Below are 23,144 nucleotides of genomic sequence, written 5' to 3'. Positions count from 1 at the left end.
TCTTTAGGATTCTCTATGTATAGTATCATATCATCGGCAAACAGTGACAGCTTTACTTCTTCTTTTCTGATTTGGATTCTTTTTATTTCCTTTTCTTCTGTGATTGCTGTGGCTAAAACTTCCAACACTATGTTGAATAATAGTGGTGAGAGCGGGTAACCTTGTCTTTTCCTGATCTTAGTGGAAATGGTTTCAGTTTTTCACCATTGAGGATGATGTTGGCTGTGGGTTTGTCATATACGGCCTTTATTATGTTGATGTAAGTTCCCTCTAGGCCTATTTTCTGGAGGTTTTTATCATAAATGGGTGTTGAATTTTGTCGAATGCTGTCTCTGCATCTATTGAGATGATCATATGGTTTTTCTCCTTCAATTTGTTAATATGATGTATCACATTGATTGATTTGCATATATTGAAGAATCCTTGCATTCCTGGGATAAACCCCACTTGATCATGCTGTATGATCCTTTTAATGTGCTGTTGGATTCTGTTTGCTAGCATTTCGTTGAGGATTTTTGCATCAGTGTTCATCAGTGATATTGGCCTGTAGTTTTCTTTTTCTGTAACATCTTTGTCTGGTTTTGGAATCAGGGGGATGGTGGCCTTGTAGAATGGGTTTGGGAGTGATCCTCCCTCTGCTATATTTTGGAAGAGTTTGAGAAGGATAGGTGTTAGCTCTTCACTAAATGTTTGATAAAATTCGCCTGTGAAGCCATCTGGTCCTGGGCTTTTGTTTGTTGGAAGGTTTTTAATCACAGTTTCAATTTCAGTGCTTGTGATTGGTCTGTTTATACTTTCTATTTCTTCCCGGTTCAGTCTCGGAAGGTTGTGCTTCTCTAAGCATTTGTCCATTTCTTCCAGGTTGTCCTTTTTATTGGCATAGAGTTGCTTGTAGTAATCTCTCATGACCCTTTGTATTTCTGCAGTGTCAGTTGTTACTTCTCCTTTTTCATTTCTTATTCTATTGATTAGAGTCTTCTCCCTTTTAGTCTTGATGTGTCTGGCTAATGGTTTATCAATTTTGTTTATCTTCTCAAAGAACCAGCTTTTAGTTTTATTGATCTTTGCTACTGTTTCCTTCATTTCTTTTTCATTTATTTCTGATCTGATCTTTATGATTTCTTTCCTTCTGTTAACCCTGGGATTTTTTTGTTTTTCTTTCTCTAATTGCTTTAGGTACGAGGTTAGATTGTTTATTTGAGATGTTCCTTGTTTCTTAAAGTAGGATTGTATTGCTATAAACTTCCCTCTTAAAACTGCTTTTGCTGCATCCCATAGGTTTTGGGTGATAGTGTTTTCATTGTCATTTGTTTCTAGGTATTTTTTGATTTCCTCTTTGATTTCTTCAGTGTTCTCTTTGTTATTAAGTAGTGTATTGTTTAGACTCCATGTGTTTGTATTTTTTGCAAATTTTTTCCTGTAATTGATATCTAGTCTCATAGCGCTCTGGTCGGAAAAGATACCTCATACGATTTCAATTTTCTTAAATTTACCAAGGCTTGATTTGTGACCCAAGATATGACCTGTCCTGGAGAACGTTCCATGAGCACTTGAGAAGAAAGTGTATTCTGTTGTTTTCGGATGGAATGTCCTATAAATATCAATGAAGTCCATCTTGTTTAATGTATCATTTAAAGCTTGTGTTTCCTTATTTATTTTCATTTTGGATGATCTGTCCATTAATGAAAGTGGGGTGTTAAAGTCCCCTACTATGATTGTGTTCCTGTCGATTTCCCCTTTTATGGCTGTTAGCGTTTGCCTTATGTTTGAGGTGTTCCTCTGTTGGGTGCATAAATATTTACAATTGTTATATCTTCTTCTTGGATTGATCTCTTGATCATTATGTCATGTCCTTCTTTGTCTCTTGTAATAGTCTTTGTTTTAAAGTCTTTTCTGTCTGTTATGAGAATTGCTACTCCAGCGTTCTTTTGATTTCCATTTGCATGGACTGTCTTTTTCCATCCCCTCACTTTCAGTCTGTATGTGTCCCTAGGTCTGAAGTGGGTCTCTTGTAGACAGCATATATACGGGTCTTGTTTTGGTATCCATTCAGCCAGTCTGTGTCTTTTGGTTGGAGCATTTAATCCATTTACATTTAAGGTAATTATCAATATGTCTGTTCCTATTACCATTTTCTTAATTGTTTTGGGTTTGTTATTGTGGGGCTTTTCCTTCTCTTGTGTTTCCTGCCTAGAGAAGTCCCTTTAGCAATTGTTGTAAAGCTGGTTTGGTGGTGCTGAATTCTCTTAGATTTTGCTTGTCTGTAAAGGTTTTAATTTCTCCATCAAATTTGAATGAGATCCTAGCTGAGTGGAGTAATCTTGGTTGTAGGTTTTTCCCTTTCATCACTTTAAATATGTCCTGCCACTGCCTTCTGGCTTGCAGAGTTTCTGCTGAAAGATCAGCTGTTAACCTTATGGGGATTCCTTTGTATGTTATTTGCTGTTTTTCCTTTGCTGCTTTTAATATTTTTTGTTTCTGTTTAATTTTTGATAGTTTGATTAATATGTGTCTTGGCATGTTTCTCCTTGGATTTATCCTGTATGGGACTCTCTGTGCTTCCTGGACTTGATCAACTCTTTCCTTTCCCATATTAGGGAAGTTTTCAACTATAATCTCTTCAAATATATTCTCAGTCCCTTTTTTTTTCTCTTCTTCTTCTGGGGCCCCTATAATTTGAATGTTGGTGCATTTAATGTTGTCCCAGAGGTCTCTGATACCGTCCTCCATTCTTTTCATTCTGTTTTCTTTATTCTGCTCTGCAGTAGTTATTTCCACTATTTTATCTTCCAGGTCACTTATCCGTTCTTCTGCCTCGGTTATTCTGCTATTGATTCCTTGCAGAGATTTTTCATTTCATTTATTGTGTTGTTCATCATTGTTTGCGCTTTAGTTCTTCTAGGTCCTTGTTAAATGTTTCTTGTATTTTCTCCATTCTATTTCCAAGATTTTGGATCATCTTTACTATCATTGTTCTGAATTCTTTTTCAGGTAGACTGCCTATTTCTTCTTCATTTGTTTGGTCTGGTGGATTTTTACCTTTTTCCTTCATCTGCTGTGTGTTTCTCTGTCTTCTCATTTTGCTTAACTTACTGTGTTCGGGGTCTCCTTTTCACAGGCTGCAGGTCGTAGTTCCCGTTTTTTTTGTTGTCTGCTGCCAGTGGCTAAGGTTGGTTCAGTGGATTGTGTAGGCTTCCTGGTGGAGGGGACTGGTGCCTGTGTTCTGGTGGATGAGGCTGGATCTTGTCTTTCTGGTGAGCAGGACCGCGTCCGGTGGTGTGTTTTGGGGTGTCTGTGACCTTATGATTTTAGGCAGCCTGTCTGCTAGTGGGTGGGGTTGTGTTCCTGTCTTGCTAGTTGTTTGGCATGGGGTGTCCAGCACTGTAGCTTGCTGGTCGTTGAGTGGAGCTGGGTGTTGGCATTGAGATGGAGATCTCTGGGAGATTTTCGCTGTTTGATATTACATGGAGCTGGGTGGTCTCAGGTGGACCAATTTCCTGAACTTGGCTCTCCCACCTCAGAGGCACAGGCCTGACGCCCGACCAGAGCACCAAGACCCAGTCATCCACATGGCTCAGAATAAAAGGGAGAAAAGAAAGAAAGAATGAAAAATAAATAAAATAAAATAAAAGTTATAAAAATAAAAAATAATAAAAATAATAAAAATTTGCAAGGTAATTAAAAAAAAAGAAAGAAAGAGAGAACAACCAAACCAAAAACCAAATCCAGCAATGATAACAAGCACTAAAAACTATACTAAGAAAAATTAAGAAAAAACGGACAGACAGAACCCCAGGACAAATGGTAAAAGCAAAGCTATACAGACAGAATCACACACAAAAGCGTACACATACACATGCACAAAAAGAGAAAAAGGAAAAGTATGTATATATCGTTGCTCCCAAAGTCCACCTCCTCAATTTGGGATGATTCGTTGTCTGTTCAGGTATTCCACAGATGCAGGGTACATCAAGTTGATTGTGGAGGTTTAATCTGCTGCTCCTGAGGCTGCTGGGAGAGATTTCCCTTTCTCTTCTTTGTTCGCACAGCTCCTGGGGTTCAGCTTTGGATTTGGCTCCGCCTCTGCGTGTAGGTCGCCTGAGGGTGTCTGTTTCCCCGCTCAGACAGGGCGGGGTTAAAGTATCAGCTGATTAGGGGGCTCTGGCTCACTCAGGTCGGGGGGAGGGATGGTACGGAATGCGGGGCGAGCCTGCAGCAGCAGAGGCCAGAGTTACATTGCAACAGCCTGAGGCGCACCATGCGTTCTCCTGGGGAAGTTGTCCCTGGATCACGGGACCCTGGCAGTGGCGGGATGCACTGGCTCCTGGGAGGGGAGGTGTGGATAGTGACCTGTTCTTGCACACAGGCTTTTTGGTGGCCGGAGTAGCAGCCTTAGCATTTCATGCTCGTCTCTGGGGTCTGCTCTGTTAGCCGCGGCTCGCGCCTGTCTCTGGAGCTCGTTTAGGTGGTGCTCTGAATCCCCTCTTCTCGTGCACCCCAAAACAATGGTCTCTTGCCTCTTCAGCAGCTCCAGACTTTTTCCTGGACTCCCTCCCGGCTAGCTGTGGCTCACTAGCCCCCTTCAGGCTGTGATCACGCAGCCAATCCCCGTCCTCTCCTTGGGATCCGACCTCTGAAGCCGGAGCCTCAGCTCCCAGCCCCCCGCTCACCCCGGCAGTGGAGCAGACAAGCCTCTTGGGCTGGTGAGTGCTGGTCGGCACTGATCCTCTGTGAGGGAATCTCTCTGCTTTGCCCCCTGCACCCCTGTTGCTGCGCTCTCCTCCGTGGCTCCAAAGCTTCTCCCCCCACCACCCTCGTCTCCATTAGTGAAGGGCCTTTCTAGTGTGTGGAAACCTTTCCTCCTCCACAGCTCCCTCCCACTGGTGCAGGTCCCGTCCCTATTCTTTTGTCCCTGTTTTTTCTTTTTTCTTTTGCCCTACCCAGGTACGTGGGGAGTTTCTTGCCTTTTGGGAGGTCTGAGTTCTTCTGCCAGCATTCAGTATGTGTTCTGTAGGAGTTGTTCCACATGTAGATGTATTTCTTATGTATTTGTGGGGAGGAAGGTGATCTCCACGTCTTACTCTTCTGCCATCTTGAAACTCTCCCAAATTTCTTTCTTAAGTGTCTGTTTTTACTGGATTTTTAGCCAGTACTCAATTTAGTGAGGCAACATTTCATCAAATTGCTTTAATTTATAGACTCCAGGTAAAAATAAATGAACTTTAAAAAGATAGCATTTGCAACTGCCTGTTTTCACTTATTTATATGAGGTACCTAGAGTAATCAAATTCATAGAAAAAGTAGCATGGTGGGGACTTCCCTGGCAGTCTAGTGGTTAAGACTCTGCACTTCCACTGCAGGGGGCATGGATTCGATCCCTGGTCGGGGAACTAAAATTCTACATGCCATGCCCAAAAACACACGGCCCCCCCCAAAAAAAATTAAAAAATAAACCCAAAACAAAAAGCAAACAAACAAACCAGAAAGGAGCATGGTGGTTGTTGCCGTGGGGTGAAGTGGGGAATTGTTGTTTAATGGGTATAGAGTTTCAGTTGCAGGATGAGAAGAATTCTAGAGATTGGTTGCATAAGTAAACTGTACAGTTAAAAATGGTCAAGAGGATACATTTTATGTTATATGTATCTTACCACAATTAAAAAAAATTAAGAAGAGGGGAATAAGATAGCACCCGCAATAATGTTAAAAACATCAAATTCCTAGGAGTGAATCTGTCAAAGGATTTACAAGCCCTCTGTCCTAAAATCTACAAAACATTATTAAGACAAATTAATGAAGACCTAAATAGAGGAATATGCTATGTTCGTGGGGGGCTCAATATTTTAAAATTTCAAGTCTCCTCAAATTAACCTACATTATCAATGCAATCCGTAACAAAATCCCAGCGCTTGATTTTTGTGGTTGCTGTTGCTGTTGTTTTTTCTGGTTTTGTGGAACTCAAGCTGACTTTACAATTCATATGGAAATGTGAAAGGCTAAGAATAGCGAAGTCAGTCATGAAGAACAGAATTGGAGTACTTCCACTGGCAGATACCAAGACTTATTATAAAACTATATCAATTAAGGCAGAGCTTCGCATGTTGTGGTTCTTGGACTGGCAGCCTCAGCTTCACCTGGGAGCTTGTTAGAAACGAAATTTCTCCGGCTCCACTTCACAGCCTGTTGAATCAGCATCTCTGGGGTTGGGGCCAAGGGGTCTGTGTTTTAACAATCTTTCTAGATTATTCTTATGCACTTGAAAGTTTGAGAAACACTGAATTAAGACATTTTGACACGAGGAAATACAGACTAACTAGCGGAACAGATAGAGAGTCCAAAAACAGAGCCATACGTACGCAGTTCATCTGACTTATGTCAAATCTGGCATTGCAGTGCAGTGGGGAAAGGGTAGGCTTTTCAATACATGGTACTAGATGATTTATTTACGTATGGAAAAAAGCTACCTTAACCCCTGTATCATACTAGATATACAAAAAATCAATTCCAAATGGAATATGTGGAAGTAAAAAGCAAAACTGTAAAGTTTTTAGAGGAAAACTACAGGAGAACATCTTTGAGACCTTAGGACGATCAAAAAGGACAATAAAGCTCTAACCATAAAACAAAAAACGATAAACTGGATGACTAGTAATATTAAACACTTTAAATATCAAAAGATACTGTTAATATTTGTAAAGCACTTAGACCAGTGCCTTGCCAGCACGAGTATGTGTTGTGTATTTGTCAAATAAGAAGAATATGTTACCCTCTTCCAACAAAAAGACAGGGGGGCTTGTGTTCAGAAAATATAAAGAATATTTAACAAATCATCAAGAAAAAAATTTTTTTAATTGATTTATTTATTTATTTTTGGCTGCATTGGGTCTTTGTTGCTGCGTGTGGGCTTTTTCTAGTTGCGGTGAGCAGGGGCTACTCTTCGTTGCAGTGCGGTGGCTTCTCTTGTTGCGGAGCACAGGCTCTAGGTGCGCGGGCTTCAGTAGTTGTGGTGCCTGGCCTTCAGTAGTTGTGGCTCGCGGGCTCTAGAGCACAGGCTCAGTAGTTGTGGCACACGGCTTAGTTGCTCCATGGCACATGGAATCTTCCCAGACCAGGGCTCAAACTCGTGTCCCCTGCATTGGCAGGCGGATTCTTAACCACTGTGCCACCAGGGAAGCCCAAGAAAAATTTTGACAACCCAATAGAAAACAGCAGGCAAAGGACTTCAATAGGGACTTAAAAGAGAGGCATTAAAATGGTCATTAACGTATTAAAAGGTGCACAACTTTATTAACCAGTAGAGAAATGCAAATTCGTTAGAGAAGTGAAAATTAACCATAATGGAATACTACTAAATACCCACCAGAATGGCTAAAATGTAAAAAATAGACAATATTGAGTGTTGCAAGGTTGTAAAGTAACAAGGACTCTCTAATGTTTCTAATAAGAGTGTAAAGTGGAAAACCTTTTAGAAGATTGGGTGTATTCATGAAAGCTAAATACTCTGACCTAGCAATTTCACTCCTAAGTATATGTCCAGCAGAAATACTTGTACATGTTCACCTAAAATGATGGCACATTCTGATAACACATCTAGAATGTTCATAGCACATTTGTAATAGCTCCAGATTGGAAACTACCTAAATGCCCATTAGCAGGATAATGGTTAAATAAATTGTATATTGCAGTGAAATATTATTTAGCAATAAAATGAACATTCTTCAACTATATAGAGCATTAAAGCATATATGTCCTGTTTAATTTTCTTTTTCTTTACCTAATGTCTCATATTCTGACTGATTTTTACCTTGTGGGCAGCAGTGTTGTGTAAGATATATTAAACACAGCCTATCTGCAGTTACCTCCTTTTAGAAAGACTTTCCCAAGTCTGTATATCTCCCAGCCAAACAAATATAAGATAAATGCATTCTTCAGTGATATCATTATCCAGTCAGTTCCTTCTTTAAAGCTTTTCAAATGTCTGTTTTTCAGATTGCATTTTACTTTCAGCGTTTAGTGAGAATGTTTTGCTTGAGCTTCACATAAAAGTCTCAAACTCTTGTTCTCATGCCAGCATAGAAAACAGTCTGAGTTGGTAGTTTTCCGAGGAAAATATCTCCCCGCTTTGGTATGCAAACCTTTTAAAGCTAGGCTTTAACTGACAAGCCCACGGCCTGTGCTGGCCCATGTGCCATGATGTTATTGGTGTAAAGTGACCGTGTGGCTGGGGACTGTGGGGGAGGACAGAGTTTTCCTCCACGCTCTTAGGGTTCCAGACTGGGTCCGAAAATTAAACTGACAAAGACAGATTAACAGGAAAAAAGTGCACACATTTACTTAATAGAGATTTTGTGTGACACGGAAGTCTTCATAAGGAAATGAAGACCTGATGAAACAGTTCAACCTGAGTATTTTTGTGCTAGGTTTGATGAAGTGTGGGCAGTCTTGGAGGAGTATGACAGTTCAAAGGTAAGGGTAGTAAACTGGGAGAAACTTAGTAAGGCCTGCTTGTTGGGATTCTTCTCAGGGTCCCTTTGTCTTCAGAGATAAGGATGCACCTTTCCTCTGGGTATAGGGAAGGCACCTCTCACATGAGAGTTTTATGACCTGTTTCAGGAGAAAAGGGCAGTGGGAAGGTCAGAGTGATCTTCCTGCTTCGGCTGTTTTCTCAGACTCCTTCAGCTTAAAATGCTCTGTATGCCCAGGTGCCATATTTTGGGGGTAGCTGATGGTTAGGGCCATCACCTGTGCCCACTCTTGATGGTGCATTCCTGCTGAGGGTGAGAGAAAGCATTATAGGAGGAGAAATCCCAGAGGGGACCACATGTGCTTTTTAGCAGATACTCTCAGAGGCTTGTTAAGTGTTACCTATTCATGCTTATTTAATCCTCACAAGTTTGTGAGAGATGGGAGTTACTACTCCTATGTTAGGAGGAAAATGAGATCCTAAGAGGTCAGGTGGCTTCCCAAGGTCACCCAGCTAATCACCTCACTTGGTGGAGCTGGGATTCTGATCAAGCTCTGGCTGACTTGGAGATTATCCCCACTGTTCTACAGAGCCATTTCCTCAGTGCTCTTCCATCCTGTCATGTGGTTACTGAGACGGTCCCTTTAATAAAATGAAGAGAAAACAGGCGACCCAGTGTAGGTAGTAGAATCAGTGTGCAGATTTACTTATTTCATGTCTTCTGTTTCATCATGTATATATTTATAGTGCCATATAACTGTATTCCAAAGAGATAAAAATATTTTAATTTGCAAACTTAGTTATAGAAGAATTAGGTTACTTAATAGTCATTGCATTAGAATGTAAGTTCTCTGAGGGCAGGGACCTTGTCTGTCTTGCTTGCTACTTTGTCCCTGGGGCCTCGTGCACACTGCCTTGTACAGAGTAGGCGCTCAAGTGAATTAATGAATGAACACATTTCAGTAAGGATTTATTCTTCTGATTCTCCTTCTCCCTTATTTGCGTATTCTTTGTTTACTCTTCTTCTTCCACTTCCCTTTAATAGAGCAGTTTCCTAAAGTTCTTTACTGAGTCCTCTTCTTACATTACTCTACCAGTGTTTCCTGGGTACTGTCATCCACTTCCTCGGAGAAAGTGTTAAGAAAACAATGTAAGTATGTTCTGCGGCCGTAAAAAAGTGAAATCTTGCCATTTGCGACAACATGGATGGATCTAGAGGGTATTATGCTAAGTGAAATAAGTCAGACAGAGAAAGATTGCATGATCTTACTTATATGGTGAATCTAAAAAACAAAACAAGCAAATAAACAAAACAAGATGAAAACAGACTCACAGATTCAAAGAAACGGGTGGTTGCCAGAAAGTGAAGTGGGGTGGGCGAAATAGGTAAAGGAGATTAAGACTTACAAACATCCAGTTATAGAATAAAATAAGTCATGGGGATATATTGATAATATACAACGTGAGGAATATGGTCAATAATATTGTAATAATTTTGTATGGGAAAAGATGGTTACTGGACTTATTGTGGTGATCACTTTATAATGTATGCAAATATCAAATCATTATGTAGTACTCTTTTTTTTAATAATTTTTAAATTTTTGGCTGCGTTGGGTCTTTGTTGCTGTGTGTGGGCTTTCTCTAGATGCGGGGAGCAGGGGCTACTCTTCCTTGCAGTGCGTGAGCTTCTCATTGCAGTGGCTTCTCTTGTTGCGGAGCATGGACTCTAGGCGCGCGGGCTCAGTAGTTGTGGCTTGCGGGCTCTAGAGCGCAGACTCAGTAGTTGTGGTGCATGGGCTTAGTTGCTCTGAGGCATGTGGGATTTTCCTGGACCGGGGCTCGAACCCGTGCCCCCTGCATTGGCAGGCGGATTCTTAACCACTGCGCCACCAGGGAAGCCCTGTAGTACTCTTGAAACTGATATAATATTGTATGTCAACTATATTTCAGTTACAAAATGAAAATGGTTGAAGCTCATGCATCCCAGTGCAATTTCCAAAAAAAAAAAAGATGTTGTTTTGGGGATCGAGACCAAGTATTAGAATCAGCTTTTGCTCCTAATGAAGGTGTGACATTGAGCAAGTGATCTAACCTGTTGGTGCTTCATTCTCCTTTTTATTGTAAGAAAGTTGGCAAAGATTTGGAGTTGAAAATTCACATACCTATAGGGGCCAGGCAGGTATTAGAAATGATGGAAGTGAGCTGGGCATGGTACAGTAAGGCGTTGCAGGGACGGTGATATAGTTTATATATACTACATTGAAGGATTTCTTGCTAACTTTTAATGAGAATTTGGAGTTACAAGGAAATTTGACCAAAAACAAATACTTGTATTAGCTTAGCCTACTAGTTCTTAAATTTGGCTATGCCTTAGAATTACCTGGGGAGTGTTTTAAAAAACACCGATGCCCAGATCCTGCTCTCAGGGATCTGATTTACTTTTATTTATTTATTTATTTATGGCTGTGTTGGGTCTTCGTTTCTTTGCGAGGGCTTTCTCTCTAGTTGTGGCAAGTGGGGGCCACTCTTCATCGCGGTGTGCGGGCCTCTATCGCGGCCTCTCTTGTTGCGGAGCACAGGCTCCAGTCGCGCAGGCTCAGTAGTTGTGGCTCACGGGCCCAGTTGCTCCGCGGCATGTGGGATCTTCCCAGACCAGGGATCGAACCCGTGTCCCCTGCATTGGCAGGCAGATTCTCAACCACTGCGCCACCATGGAAGCCCTGATTTACTTTTTTTTTTTTTTTAATAAATTTATTTATTTATTTATTTATTTTTGGTTGTGTTGGGTCTTCGTTTCTGTGCAAGGGCTTTCTCCAGTTGCGGCGAGCGGGGGCCACTCTTCATCGCGGTGCGCGGGCCTCTCACTGTCACGGCCTCTCCGGTTGCGGAGCACAGGCTCCAGACGCGCAGGCTCAGTAGTTGTGGCTCACGGGCCTAGCCGCTCCGCGGCATGTGGGATCCTCCCGGAGCGGGGCACGAACCCGTGTCCCCTGCATTGGCAGGCGGACTCCCAACCACTGCGCCACCAGGGAAGCCCCTGATTTACTTTTAAAATACCAAAAGCTTCTCCTTCTAGTGCACAGCTAGGTTATGAATGATTAATTGGATGCTAATTAACTAGGATGTTTTTTATACCTGACTTTTAGAACTAAGCAAATAATCAAGGATGTAGTCAGCTTTCAGACGAATAAGCCTTTTGCCTTTCTTCAAAGCAATCTTCACTGAAAGTTGTTGTGAATGATCACTCAGGGACAGCATTGGTTTCCATGTCATCAGCAAAGAGCTTAAGTTGTGTTCATTATACCAATCAGTCCCTATTGTCTCATAATACATTTTGCCCCTGTTTTCACGCACCCAAAACTTCCACTTTTTCCCCACTACATTTGTGGTCATATTCAGTGGTTTCTACTGCACTCTGTGAACTGATGGTTGGTCACAGCTTTCTCTGGGGCTAGGATTCAGTCTGTGCATATTCAAAGTTTTCTTATGAGCCAGTCTTTCTTAAGATGCCCTCTCTAGGATAGCATTTTAACTAAAATTAGAGACTCCCTACCCTAACCAAGACTAGAAAGCATTCTCAAAAATTTTAGAGTGGTTTTCTTAAAGTTTGATTTGCATTTGCATCAGTGGATTAGGATATTTAAGTGAAAGTTACCAGATTTCCAATTATTTGTTTTCGTTTGTGAGTTTGGATGATTTTTTAAAATTTATTTCAAATTTGAGAAAGATGGCATTTATTTTATGTAGTTTATTTTCTCACATTTTTTAATAACTCGTGAGATAAAAAGATTTATTAATTTATGGTATGATATATTCTGCTTACCTTTTTGATTATCTGGAAATATTCTGATTCATTCCTTAAGGAATTTATTCAGTAGAACAGGTCAACTAGGTTAAGTAATGACTCTGCTCAGATGAACACATTCTTCATAAAAAATATTTGAAAGCGCATGTTGTCTTTTATTATTTTTCACTGAGATGATTTTCAAATCTGCACTCAGCTCTACCTGATATATTCATTTTGTTATATTCAGAGTGGACTTATCCAGCTTATCCATTCCTTCTGTGGTCTTTTTTTTTTTTTTTTTCTTTCTTTCTTTCTTCCCATCAGTGTTTGCTTTCACAACCCAAGTTCTGGGCCATTCAGACATCAGCTTTGATCCTCCGGACAAAACTTGAGAGAGGAAGCATACGCCGAGTGGAACGGGCAATGAGGCAGACACAGGTAAGAATTAATGTGGCAATTTTTGTTATTCTTCCAGCTCTTTATTGTTATCAATAACCGTACATGTTTGTTGTGAGTATAAAATCATTTTTCTCTAACACGTTTTATTATTGAAGAGTGTTGTTTTAGAGTTTGCTTGACTCCAAAGCCCAACTCTGTCACTTAGCTCTGTGACCGTAGTATTTAACCTTTCTAAAGGAGAGCTGTTCCGCTACTCAACATTTCTGACGCCAAGTGTGTGGGTCTTTCACACCAAGCATTTCTTCATTTCCTTGTGGACATCAACTGGGTGTCCTACAATTTAATTCAATTCTGACCCTACCTGGAATTAGTGTAGACCCCATAGGTTAAGGGCTAAGTTCCAAAAGACTGCCTCCCACTTCAGATTCCAATCTCAAGTCTTCTACTTCTGACTGACTGGCTATAAATCAGGGGTTCTCACGACCTCCTCCTTACCTCAGGTTTGATAATTTGCTAGAACTGGCTCACAGAACGCAGGGAAACACTTAATTACTATTACTGGTTTATTATAAAGGATGTTATAAAGGATCCAAATGAACGGCCAGATGAAGAGGTATATAGGGCAAGGATCCTGAGCAAAGGAGCTTCTGTCTTTGTGGAGTTTGGGGCGCACTCCCCCTCCCAGAACGTCGGTGCATTTTCCAATATGGGTGCTCTCTGAACCTCTTTGTTTTGGGGGTTTTTATGGAGTATCTATTATGTGGGCATGATTGATTAAATCAGTGGCCATTGATGATTACCTCAATCCCCAGCCCTTTTTCCCTCCCCGGACCTTGGGGGGGGGCTGGAAGTTTCAACCCCCCAGTCACATGGTTGGTTCCTCTGACAACCGGCCCCCATCCTCCCAGAGTCACCTCATTGCCATAAGCTCAGGTAGGGTGAAAGGGACTTACTATGGATAACAAAAGACACTCTTCTAACCCTACCACTCAGGAAGTTACAAGAGTTTTAGAAGCTCTGTGCTGGGAACCAGAGCTTACATATTTCTTATTATATCACAGCATCACATCCCTAAGTTTCATTTTCATTACCTATATAAGAGGGTAATAATAACTGTACTTATAGCATAGATTTGTGGTGAGTGGTAAAGAGATAATACAAGAGGTAGTGAAAAAGGTATGCAGTATCACAGGCATAGATTGTATGAGGAAACAAAATTCATCCTAATGCAAAAACATTCACTGATGAACTGGAATAAATAGTCTCTATTCCAAAGTGGTTTTTTTTTTAAACTAATGAAGAATATTTTATTTCTGTGTTTAAAAATATTTCTGATGGACACCTCACTAAGCTTAGAGCACTCTATTGATGCTGCCGGAAATATAATACAAAGTTATTCCTTAGGTTCTGTATCTTTCCTAGCTTTCCAGTTTGAAACCTGCATGATTCTCTGAATTGTGCAGATGATGCTTTTATATATCAAATAAACAGGATGTGCTTTGCTTGGGGAAAATGGATTTGAAGAAAGAGCCAAATCACCATGCTTTGGCCCTTTGCCCCTGTCTTGGCCTTACTATATCTGGGGTCTCTTCATCTTGCCATGCAAATGCTATGTGATGAAGAGAGTGGTATACCTTTCTACCTATACAACAGAATGAGGGAGTTGTTATTCCTGCCTCTACGGGGAAAATCAGAGAAAATCTTTTCACTCCCCAACCCAGAAAATTTGGAAATTAGTCAGATCATGGAACAAGATGAATTAGACAAAATTTGTCTAATTTTCTGTCACTTGTTGAGCCATTTACTTCATAATCTGAACTTTTGCCAATTCCTCTGATTCAGAGTTTGATATTACTAATTGTTGAAGTTATTGCATCCCTGAAGAATAAGAGGAAAATGATTTTAAAAATACATGTATATATAAAACAATGTTTTAAAAAAATTCTGTTTTAGTTTCTGTGGAAATGTATTCCCTTCCTCAGCTGTACAAAGTGGTAAAATGATAAAGTGTTAAAGCAGAAAAAAAAAAAAGCTAGAAGGAACTCTTAGGGAAAAGCTTAATCTTGTCACATGATAAGTTGAAGAAATACAGGTATGATGAGGTCAGGTGACTTGCCCCAGTTTGCCTGGCTAGTTAATGACAGAGTCTGGACTTTAACTTACACAGTAACAGGCAGTTACATTGAAGGATGCAGACCGGCTTTTTGGTGGGGCTAATGGCGGACTCCGGGAGGGCTCACTCCAAGGAGTACTTCCCAGTACTTCTGCTGTCAGTGTCCTTGTCCCTGCAGTAAACCACAGCCACCCCCCCGCCTCTGCAGGAGACCCTCCAACACTAGCAGCCGTGTGGCTGACAGGGTCATGGTGCTCCAGCCGGGTGTCAGGCCTGTGCCTCTGAGGTGGGAGAGCTGAGTTCAGGACATTGGTCCACCAGAGACCTCCCGGCTCCATGTAATATCAAACGGCAAAAGCTCTCCCAGAGATCTCCATCTCAATGCTAAGACCCAGCTCAACTCAACGACCAGCAACCTACAGTGATGGACACCCTATGCCAAACAACTAGCAAGACAGGAACACAGCCCCACCCCTTAGCAGAGAGGCTGCCTAAAATCATAATAAAGTCACAGACACCCCAAAACAAACCACCTGACACAGTCCTGCCCACCAGAAAGACAAGATCCAGCCTCATCCACCAGAACACAGGCACCATTCCCCTCCACCAGGAAGCCTACACAACCCACTGAACCAATCTTAGCCACTGGCGGCAGACACGAAAAACAACAGGAACTACAAACTTGCAGCCTGCAAAAAGGAGATCCCAAACACACTAAGTTAAGCAAAATGAGAAGACAGAGAAACACACAGAAGATGAAGGAGCAAGGTAAAAACCCACCAGACCAAACAAATGAAGAGGAAATAGGCAGTCTACCTGAAAAAGAATTCAGAGTAATGATAGTAAAGATGATTCAAAATCTTGGAAATAGAATGAAGAAAATACAAGAAACATTTAAGAAGGACCTAGAAGAACTAAAGCGCAAACAAACAATGATGAACAACAAAATCAATGAAATTAAAAATTCTCTAGAAGGAATCAATAGCAGAATGACTGAGGCAGAAGAATGGATAAGTGACCTGCAAGATAAAATAGTGGAAATAACTACCGCAGAGCAGAATAAAGAAAAAAGAATGAAAAGAATTGAGGACAGTCTCAGAGACCTCTGGGACAACATTAAACGCACCAACATTCGAATTATAGGGGTCTCAGAAGAAGAACAGAAAAAGAAAGGGACTGAGAAAATATTTGAAAAGATTATAGTTGAAAACTTCCCTAATATGGGAAAGGAAATAGTCAATCAAGTCCAGGAAGTAGGCGGAGAGGGAACTTATTTCAACATAATAAAGGCCATATATGACCAACTCACAGCAAACATTGTTCTCAATGGTGAAAAACTGAAACCATTTCCTCTAAGATCAAGAACAAGACAAGGTTGCCCACTCTCACCATTATTATTCAACATAGTTTTGGAAGTTTTAGCCACAGCAATCAGAAGAAAAAGAAATAAAAGGAATCCAAATTGGAAAAGAAGAAGTAAAACTGTCACTGTTTGCAGATAACATGATACTATACATGGAGAATCCTAAACATGCTACCAGAAAAATACTAGAGCTAATCAATGAATTTGGTAGAGTAGCAGGATACAAAATTAATGCACAGAAATATCTTGCATTCCTATACACTAATGATGAAAAATCTGAAAGAGAAATTAAGGAAACACTCCCATTTACCATTGCAACAAAAAGAATAAAATATCTAGGAATAAACCTGCCTAAGGAGACAAAAGACCTGTATGCAGAAAACTATAAGACACTGATGAAAGAAATTAAAGATGATACAAATAGATGGAGAGATATACCATGTTCTTGGCTTGGAAGAATCAACATTGTGAAAATGAGTATACTATCCAAAGCAATCTACAGATTCAGTGCAGTCCCTATCAAAAAATACCAATGGGGCTTCCCTGGTGGCGCAGTGGTTGAGAATCTGCCTGCCAATGCAGGGGACACGGGTTCGAGCACTGGTCTGGGAAGATCCCACATGCCGCGGAGCAGCTGGGCCCCGTGAGCCACAACTACTGAGCCTGCGCATCTGGAGCCTGTGCTCCGCAACAAGAGAGGCCGCGATAGTGAGAGGCCCGCGCACCGCGATGAAGAGTGGCCCCCGCTTGCCACAACTAGAGAAAGCCCTCGCACAGAAATGAAAACCCAACACAGCCATAAATAAATAAATAAATAAATAAATAAATAAATAAATAAATAAATAAATAAATAAATAAATAAATAAAATTAAAAAAAAATACCAATGGCTTTTTTTCACAGAACTAGAATAAAAAATTTCACAATTTATATGGAAACACAAAAGACCCTGAATCGCCAAAACAATCTTGAGAAAGAAAAATGGAGCTGGAGGAATCAGGCTCCCTGACTTCAGACTATACTACAAAGCTACAGTAATCAAGACAGTATGGTACTGGCACAAAAACAGAAGTATACATCAATGGAACAGGATAGAAAGCCCAGAGATGAACCCATGCACATATGGTCACCTTATTTTTGATAAAGGAGGCAAGAATATACAATGGAGAAAAGACAGCCTCTTCAATAAGTGGTGCTGGGAACACTGGACAGCTACATGTAAAAGAATGAAATTAGAACACTCCTTAACACCATACACAAAAATAAACTCAAGGGCTTCCCTAGTGGCGCAGTGGTTGAGAATCTGCCTGCTACTGCAGGGGACACGGGTTCGAGCCCTGGTCTGGGAAGATCCCACATGCCGTGGAGCAACTAGGCCCGTGAGCCACAATTACTGAGCCTGCGCGTCTGGAGCCTGCGCTCCACAACAAGAGAGGCCGCGATAGAGGCCCGCGCACCGCGATGAAGAGTGGCCCCCGTTTGCCACAACTAGAGAAAGCCCTTGCGCAGAAACAAAGACCCAACACAGCCATAAATTAAAAAAAAAAAAAAAAGATCAATGATATTTCACACGTCAGAAAAAAATTTTAATAAAAAATAAATAAACTCAAAATGGATTAAAGACCTAAATGTAAAGCCAGACACTATCAAACTCTTAGAGGAAAACCTAGGCAGAACAATCTATGATATAAATCACAGCAAGATCCTTTTTGACCCAGCTCCTAGAGAAATGGAAGTAAAAACAAAATAAACAAATGGGATCTAATGAAACTTAAAAAGCATTTGCACAGCAAAGGAAACCATAAACAAGACGAAAAGACAACCCTCAGAATGGGAGAAAATATTTGCAAACGAATCAACTGACGAAGGATTGATCTCCAAAATTTACAAGCAGCTAATGCAAGGTCAATATCAAAAAAACAAACAACCCAATTGAAAAATGGGCAGAAGACCTAAGTAGACATTTCTCCAAAGAAGATAAACAGATTGCCAACAAACACATGAAAGAATGCTCAGCTTCATTAATCATTAGAGAAATGCAAATCAAAACTACAATGAGATATCATCTCACACTGGTCACAATGGCCATCATCAAAAAATCTACAAACAGTAAATGCTGGAGATGGTGTGGAGAAAAGGGAACCCTCTTGCACTGTTGGTGGGAATGTAAATTAATACAGCTAATATGGAGAACAGTGTGGAGGTTCCTTAAAAAACTAAAAATAGAACTACCATACAACTCAGCAATCCCACTGCTGGTCATATACCCTGAGAAAACCATAATTCAGAAAGATTCATGTACCACAGTGTTCACTGCAGCTCTGTTTACGATAGCCAGGACATGGAAGCAACCTAAGTGTCCATTGACAGATGAATGGATAAAGAAGATGTGGCACATATATACAATGGAATATTACTCAGCCATAAAAAGAAACGAAATTGAGTTATTTGTAGTGAGGTGGATGGACCTACAGTCTGTCAGACAGAGTGAAGTAAGTCAGAAAGAAAAAAATACTGTATGCTAACACATATATATGGAATCTAAACGAAAAAAAAAAACGGTTATGAAGAACCTAGGGGCAGGACAGGAATAAAGACGCAGACGCAGAGAATGGACTTGAGGACACGGGGAGGGGGAAGGGTGAACTGGGACACAGTGAGAGAGTGGTATGGACTTATATACACTACCAAATGTAAGATAGATAGCTAGTGGGAAGCAGCCGCATAGCACAGGGAGATCAGCTCGGTGCTTTGTGACCACCTAGAGGGGTGGGATAGGGAGGTTGGGAGGGAGACGCAAGAGGGAGGAGATATGGGGATATATGTATATGTATAACTGATTCACTTTGTTATAGAGCAGAAACTAATGCACCATTGTGAAGCAGTTATACTCCAATAAAGATGTTAAACAAAAAAAAAAAGGTTGCAATGGCTGGTCCTAAAGGTGGCAGATTTGGAAGGGATGTCTAAGTGAGACATGCCAAACTTAGAAAGGGACTGTTGTGTCACACCTAAAGGTAAATAAATCAATATTATAAGATCCACAGAGGAAGAAGGAACTCCAAGTTGAGGGCAGTGCATTAAAAGCACCCTATCTAATGGAAATTTTTCTAGGCTAGAGTTCTTTAATTATTGTATCTTCAGGAGTATGATGATGGTGGTAATGATGAACAAAATAATGTTTATGGAAACACTGGTTATTTTAGAATTCAGAAGCAGCTTGAATTAAAATATTATATTCTCCAGTATTTATTTATACCCTGCTTTTTACCAGTGGGGTACAAACTACCTGTCTATCTATCATCATTCTGCTTCTCCCCCACCCCACCATGCCATGTCTGATCCAAGTCCAAATAATCAATATTTTCTTTATCATAAGATCACGTCTTTTTCTTCTTTCCTTTAGTATGATGAAAACAATGTATTGTACATATCCAAATATGAAGGAAATTAATTGAAACCACATACATTCAAAGGAACCATCTTACTTATGTCCAATCCAAAAAAACTTGTGCAAACCAAATGTCATCATTGTCTAATAACGTTCATATAAGTGTTAGATAAACTCAGTTCAGTCATTGAGGGTTAATGTTAGGTTACTTTATGTTCATTATTAAGTAATTTTGCTGATGAATTTTAATTACCCAGTTATGTTTTAAACCTGTTAATTTAAATTGTGAAGGTCTGTCCCTATCCAGGTAGTTGTGCCTCTGAAGATGTTTGCGTGGCAAGAGTTTTTTCCTTCACCCTTGAATTTCTGGGAGGACATTGCATTGAATTGGGAATTGAGATTGTAGCAGTTTTCTGTTACTGGAGACTGTTCATACTGCCGTTTGATTTTCTTATCTGTGGAAGCTAATTGAGATTTCACAATTTTTAAATGAGTATTTTTAGAACATCTATTTTTTTTTCTTTTTTAACATCTTTATTGGAGTATAATTGCTTTACAGTGGTGTGTTAGTTTCTGCTTTGTAACAAAGTGAATCAGCTATGCATATACATATATCCCCATATCTCCTCCCTCTTGCGTCTCCCTCCCACTCTCCCTATCCCACCCCTCTAGGTGGTCAAAAAGCACTGAGCTGACCTCCCTGTGCTATGTGACTGCTTCCCACTAGCTATCTATGTTACATTCGATAGTATATATAAGTCCATGCCACTGTCTCACTTCGTCCCAGCTCACCCTTCCCCCTCCCCGTGTCCTCAAGTCCATTCTCTACATCTGCGTCTTTATTCCTGTCCTGCACCTAGGTTCTTCATAACCATTTTTTTTTTCTTTAGATTCCATATATATGTGTTAGCCTATGGTATTTGTTTTTCTCTTTCTGACTTACTTCACTCTGTATGACAGACTCTAGGTCCATCCACCTCACTACAAATAACTCAATTTTGTTTCTTTTTATGGCTGAGTATTATCCCATTGTAAATATGTGCCACATCTTCTTTATCCATTCATCTGTCAATGGACACTTAGGTTGCTTCCATGTCCTGGCTATTGTAAATAGAGCTGCAGTGAACATTGTGGTACATGACTCTTTTTGAATTATGGTTTTCTCACAGTGTATGCCCAGTAGTGGGATTGCTGGGTCGTATGGTAGTTCTGTTTTTAGATTTTAAGGAACCTCCATAAAGAACATCTATTCTTAATACTGTATTTTAGCATTTACTAAATTATATTTTATTTGAAAACCTTTCCATTTTCACAGCTAGAATGTGAGCTTTTTTGAGGGGTCAGGTTCTGTGTTTTACTCACTTTTGTATAGGCACTTATTGGATGTTTGCTGAATACTGAGTGTTGTGTTTATTTATACCCTGCTTTTTACCAATGGTGTATAAAGTACTTACCTATCTATCATCATTCAGCTTCTCCCCCACCCCATCATTTGGCTTCTCCCCCATGCCATGTCTGATCCAAAAAAAAAAAAATCAATTTTTTTTTTTTTTTTTTTTTAGTCCTTCCTGGGTCACTCTTTTTTTTTTTTGAATTTAATTTTATTTATTTTTTTATATAGCAGGTTCTTATTAGTCATCCATTTTATACACATCAGTATATACATGTCAATCCCAATCTCCCAGTTCATCCCACCACCACCCACACCCCACCACGGCTTTCCCCCGCTTGGTGTCCATACGTTTGTTCTCTATATCTGTGTCTCTATTTCTGTCCTGCAAACCAGTCCATCTGTTCCATTTTCTAGGTTCCACATATATGTGTTAATATATGATATCTGTTTTTCTCTTTCTGACTTATTTCACTCTGTATGACAGTCTCTAGATCCATCCACATCTCTTCAGTTGACCCAATTTCGTTCGTTTTATGGCGGAGTAATATTCCATTGTATATATGTACCACATCTTCTTTATCCATTCGTCTGTCGATGGGCATTTAGATTGCTTCCATGACCTGGCTATTGTAAATAGTGCTGCAGTGAACATTGGGGTGCATGTGTCTTTTTGAATTATGGTTTTCTCTGGGTATATGCCCAGTAGTGGGATTGCTGGGTCATACAGTAATTCTATTTTTAGTTTTTTAAAGAACCTCCATACTGTTCTCCATAGTGGCTATATCAGTTTACATTCCCACCAACAGTACAAGAGGGTTCCCTTTTCTCCACACCCTCTCCAGCATTTGTTGCTTGTAGATTTTCTGATGATGCCCATTTTGACTGGTGTGAGGTGATACCTCATTGTAGTTTTGATGTGCATTTCTCTAATAATTAGTGATGTTGAGCAGCTTTTCATGTGCTTCTTGGCCATCTGTATGTCTTCTTTAGAGAAATGTCTATTTAGGTCTTCTGCCCATTTTTGGATTGGGTTGTTTGTTTCTTTAATATTGAGCTGCATGAGCTGTTTATATATTTTGGAGATTAATCCTTTGTCCGTTGATTTGTTTTGCAAATACTTTCTCCCATTGTGAGGGTTGTCTTTTCATCTTGTTTATGGTTTCCTTTGCTGTGCAAAAGCTTTGAAGTTGCATTAGGTCTCATTTGTTTATTTTGTTTTTATTTCCATTACTCTAGGAGGTGGATCAAAAAAGATCTTGCTGTGATTTGTGTCAAAGAGTGTTCTTCCTATGTTTTCCTCTAACAGTTTTATAGTGTCCGGTCTTACATTTAGGTCTCTAATCCATTTTGAGTTTATTTTTGTGTATGGTGTTAGGGAGTGTTCTAATTTCATTCTTTTACATGTAGCTGTCCAGTTTTCCCAGCACCACTTATTGAAGAGACTGTCTTTTCTCCATTGTATATTCTTGCCTCTTTTGTCATAGATTAGTTGACCACAGGTGCGTGGGTTTATCTCTGAGCTTTCTATCTTGTTCCATTGATCTATGTTTCTGTTTTTGTGCCAGTTCCATATTGTCTTGATTACTCTAGCTTTGTAGTATAGTCTAAAGTCAGGGAGTCTGATTCCTCCAGCTCCGTTTTTTTCCCTCAAGACTGCTTTGGCTATTTGGGGTCTTTTGTGTCTCCATACAAATTTTAAGATTTTTTGTTCTAGTTCTGTAAAAAATGCCATTGGTAATTTGATAGGGAGTGCATTGAATCTGTAGATTGCTTTGGGTAGTATAGTCATTGTCACAATTGATTCTTCCAATCCAAGAACATGGTATATCTCTCCATCTGTTGGTATCATCTTTAATTTCTTTCATCAGTGTCTTATAGTTTTCTGCATACAGGTCTTTTGTCTCCCTAGGTAGGTTTATTCCTAGGTATTTTATTCTTTTTGTTGCAGTGGTAAATGGGAGTGTTTCCTTAATTTCTCTTTCAGATTTTTCATCATTAGTGTATAAGAATGCAAGAGATTTCTGTGCATTAATTTTGTATCCTGCAACTTTACCAAATTCATTGATTAGCTCTAGTAGTCTTCTGGTGGCATCTTTAGGATTCTCCATGTATAGTATCATGTCATCTGCAAACAGTGACAGTTTTACTTCTTCTTTTCCAATTTGTATTCCTTTTATTTCCTTTTCTTCTCTGACTGCCGTGGCTAGGACTTCCAATACTATCTTGAATAATAGTGGT

At 40.0% G+C, this 23,144-nt stretch overlaps 1 protein-coding gene across 5 annotated transcripts in view; it reads left to right on the top strand.

Moving 5' to 3' along the window:
• The window catches only part of TTC27 (tetratricopeptide repeat domain 27), a 178,198-nt gene that overhangs the window by 68,363 nt on the left and 86,691 nt on the right, over window positions 1-23,144 (top strand). For all 5 annotated transcript variants that reach the window (XM_036873865.1, XM_036873864.1, XM_036873869.1 and 2 more), the window contains exon 10: window positions 12,574-12,687. In XM_036873865.1, the coding sequence (XP_036729760.1) occupies window positions 12,574-12,687 (114 nt within the window). The remainder of the gene's footprint in view (window positions 1-12,573; window positions 12,688-23,144) is intronic.

This window comes from Balaenoptera musculus, chromosome 13 (genome assembly GCF_009873245.2).
Source record: "Balaenoptera musculus isolate JJ_BM4_2016_0621 chromosome 13, mBalMus1.pri.v3, whole genome shotgun sequence".
Taxonomy (NCBI): Eukaryota; Metazoa; Chordata; class Mammalia; order Artiodactyla; family Balaenopteridae; genus Balaenoptera; species Balaenoptera musculus.
The sequence above is the reverse complement of the archived record's forward strand: the minus strand, read 5'-3'. Positions and strand labels throughout refer to the sequence as shown.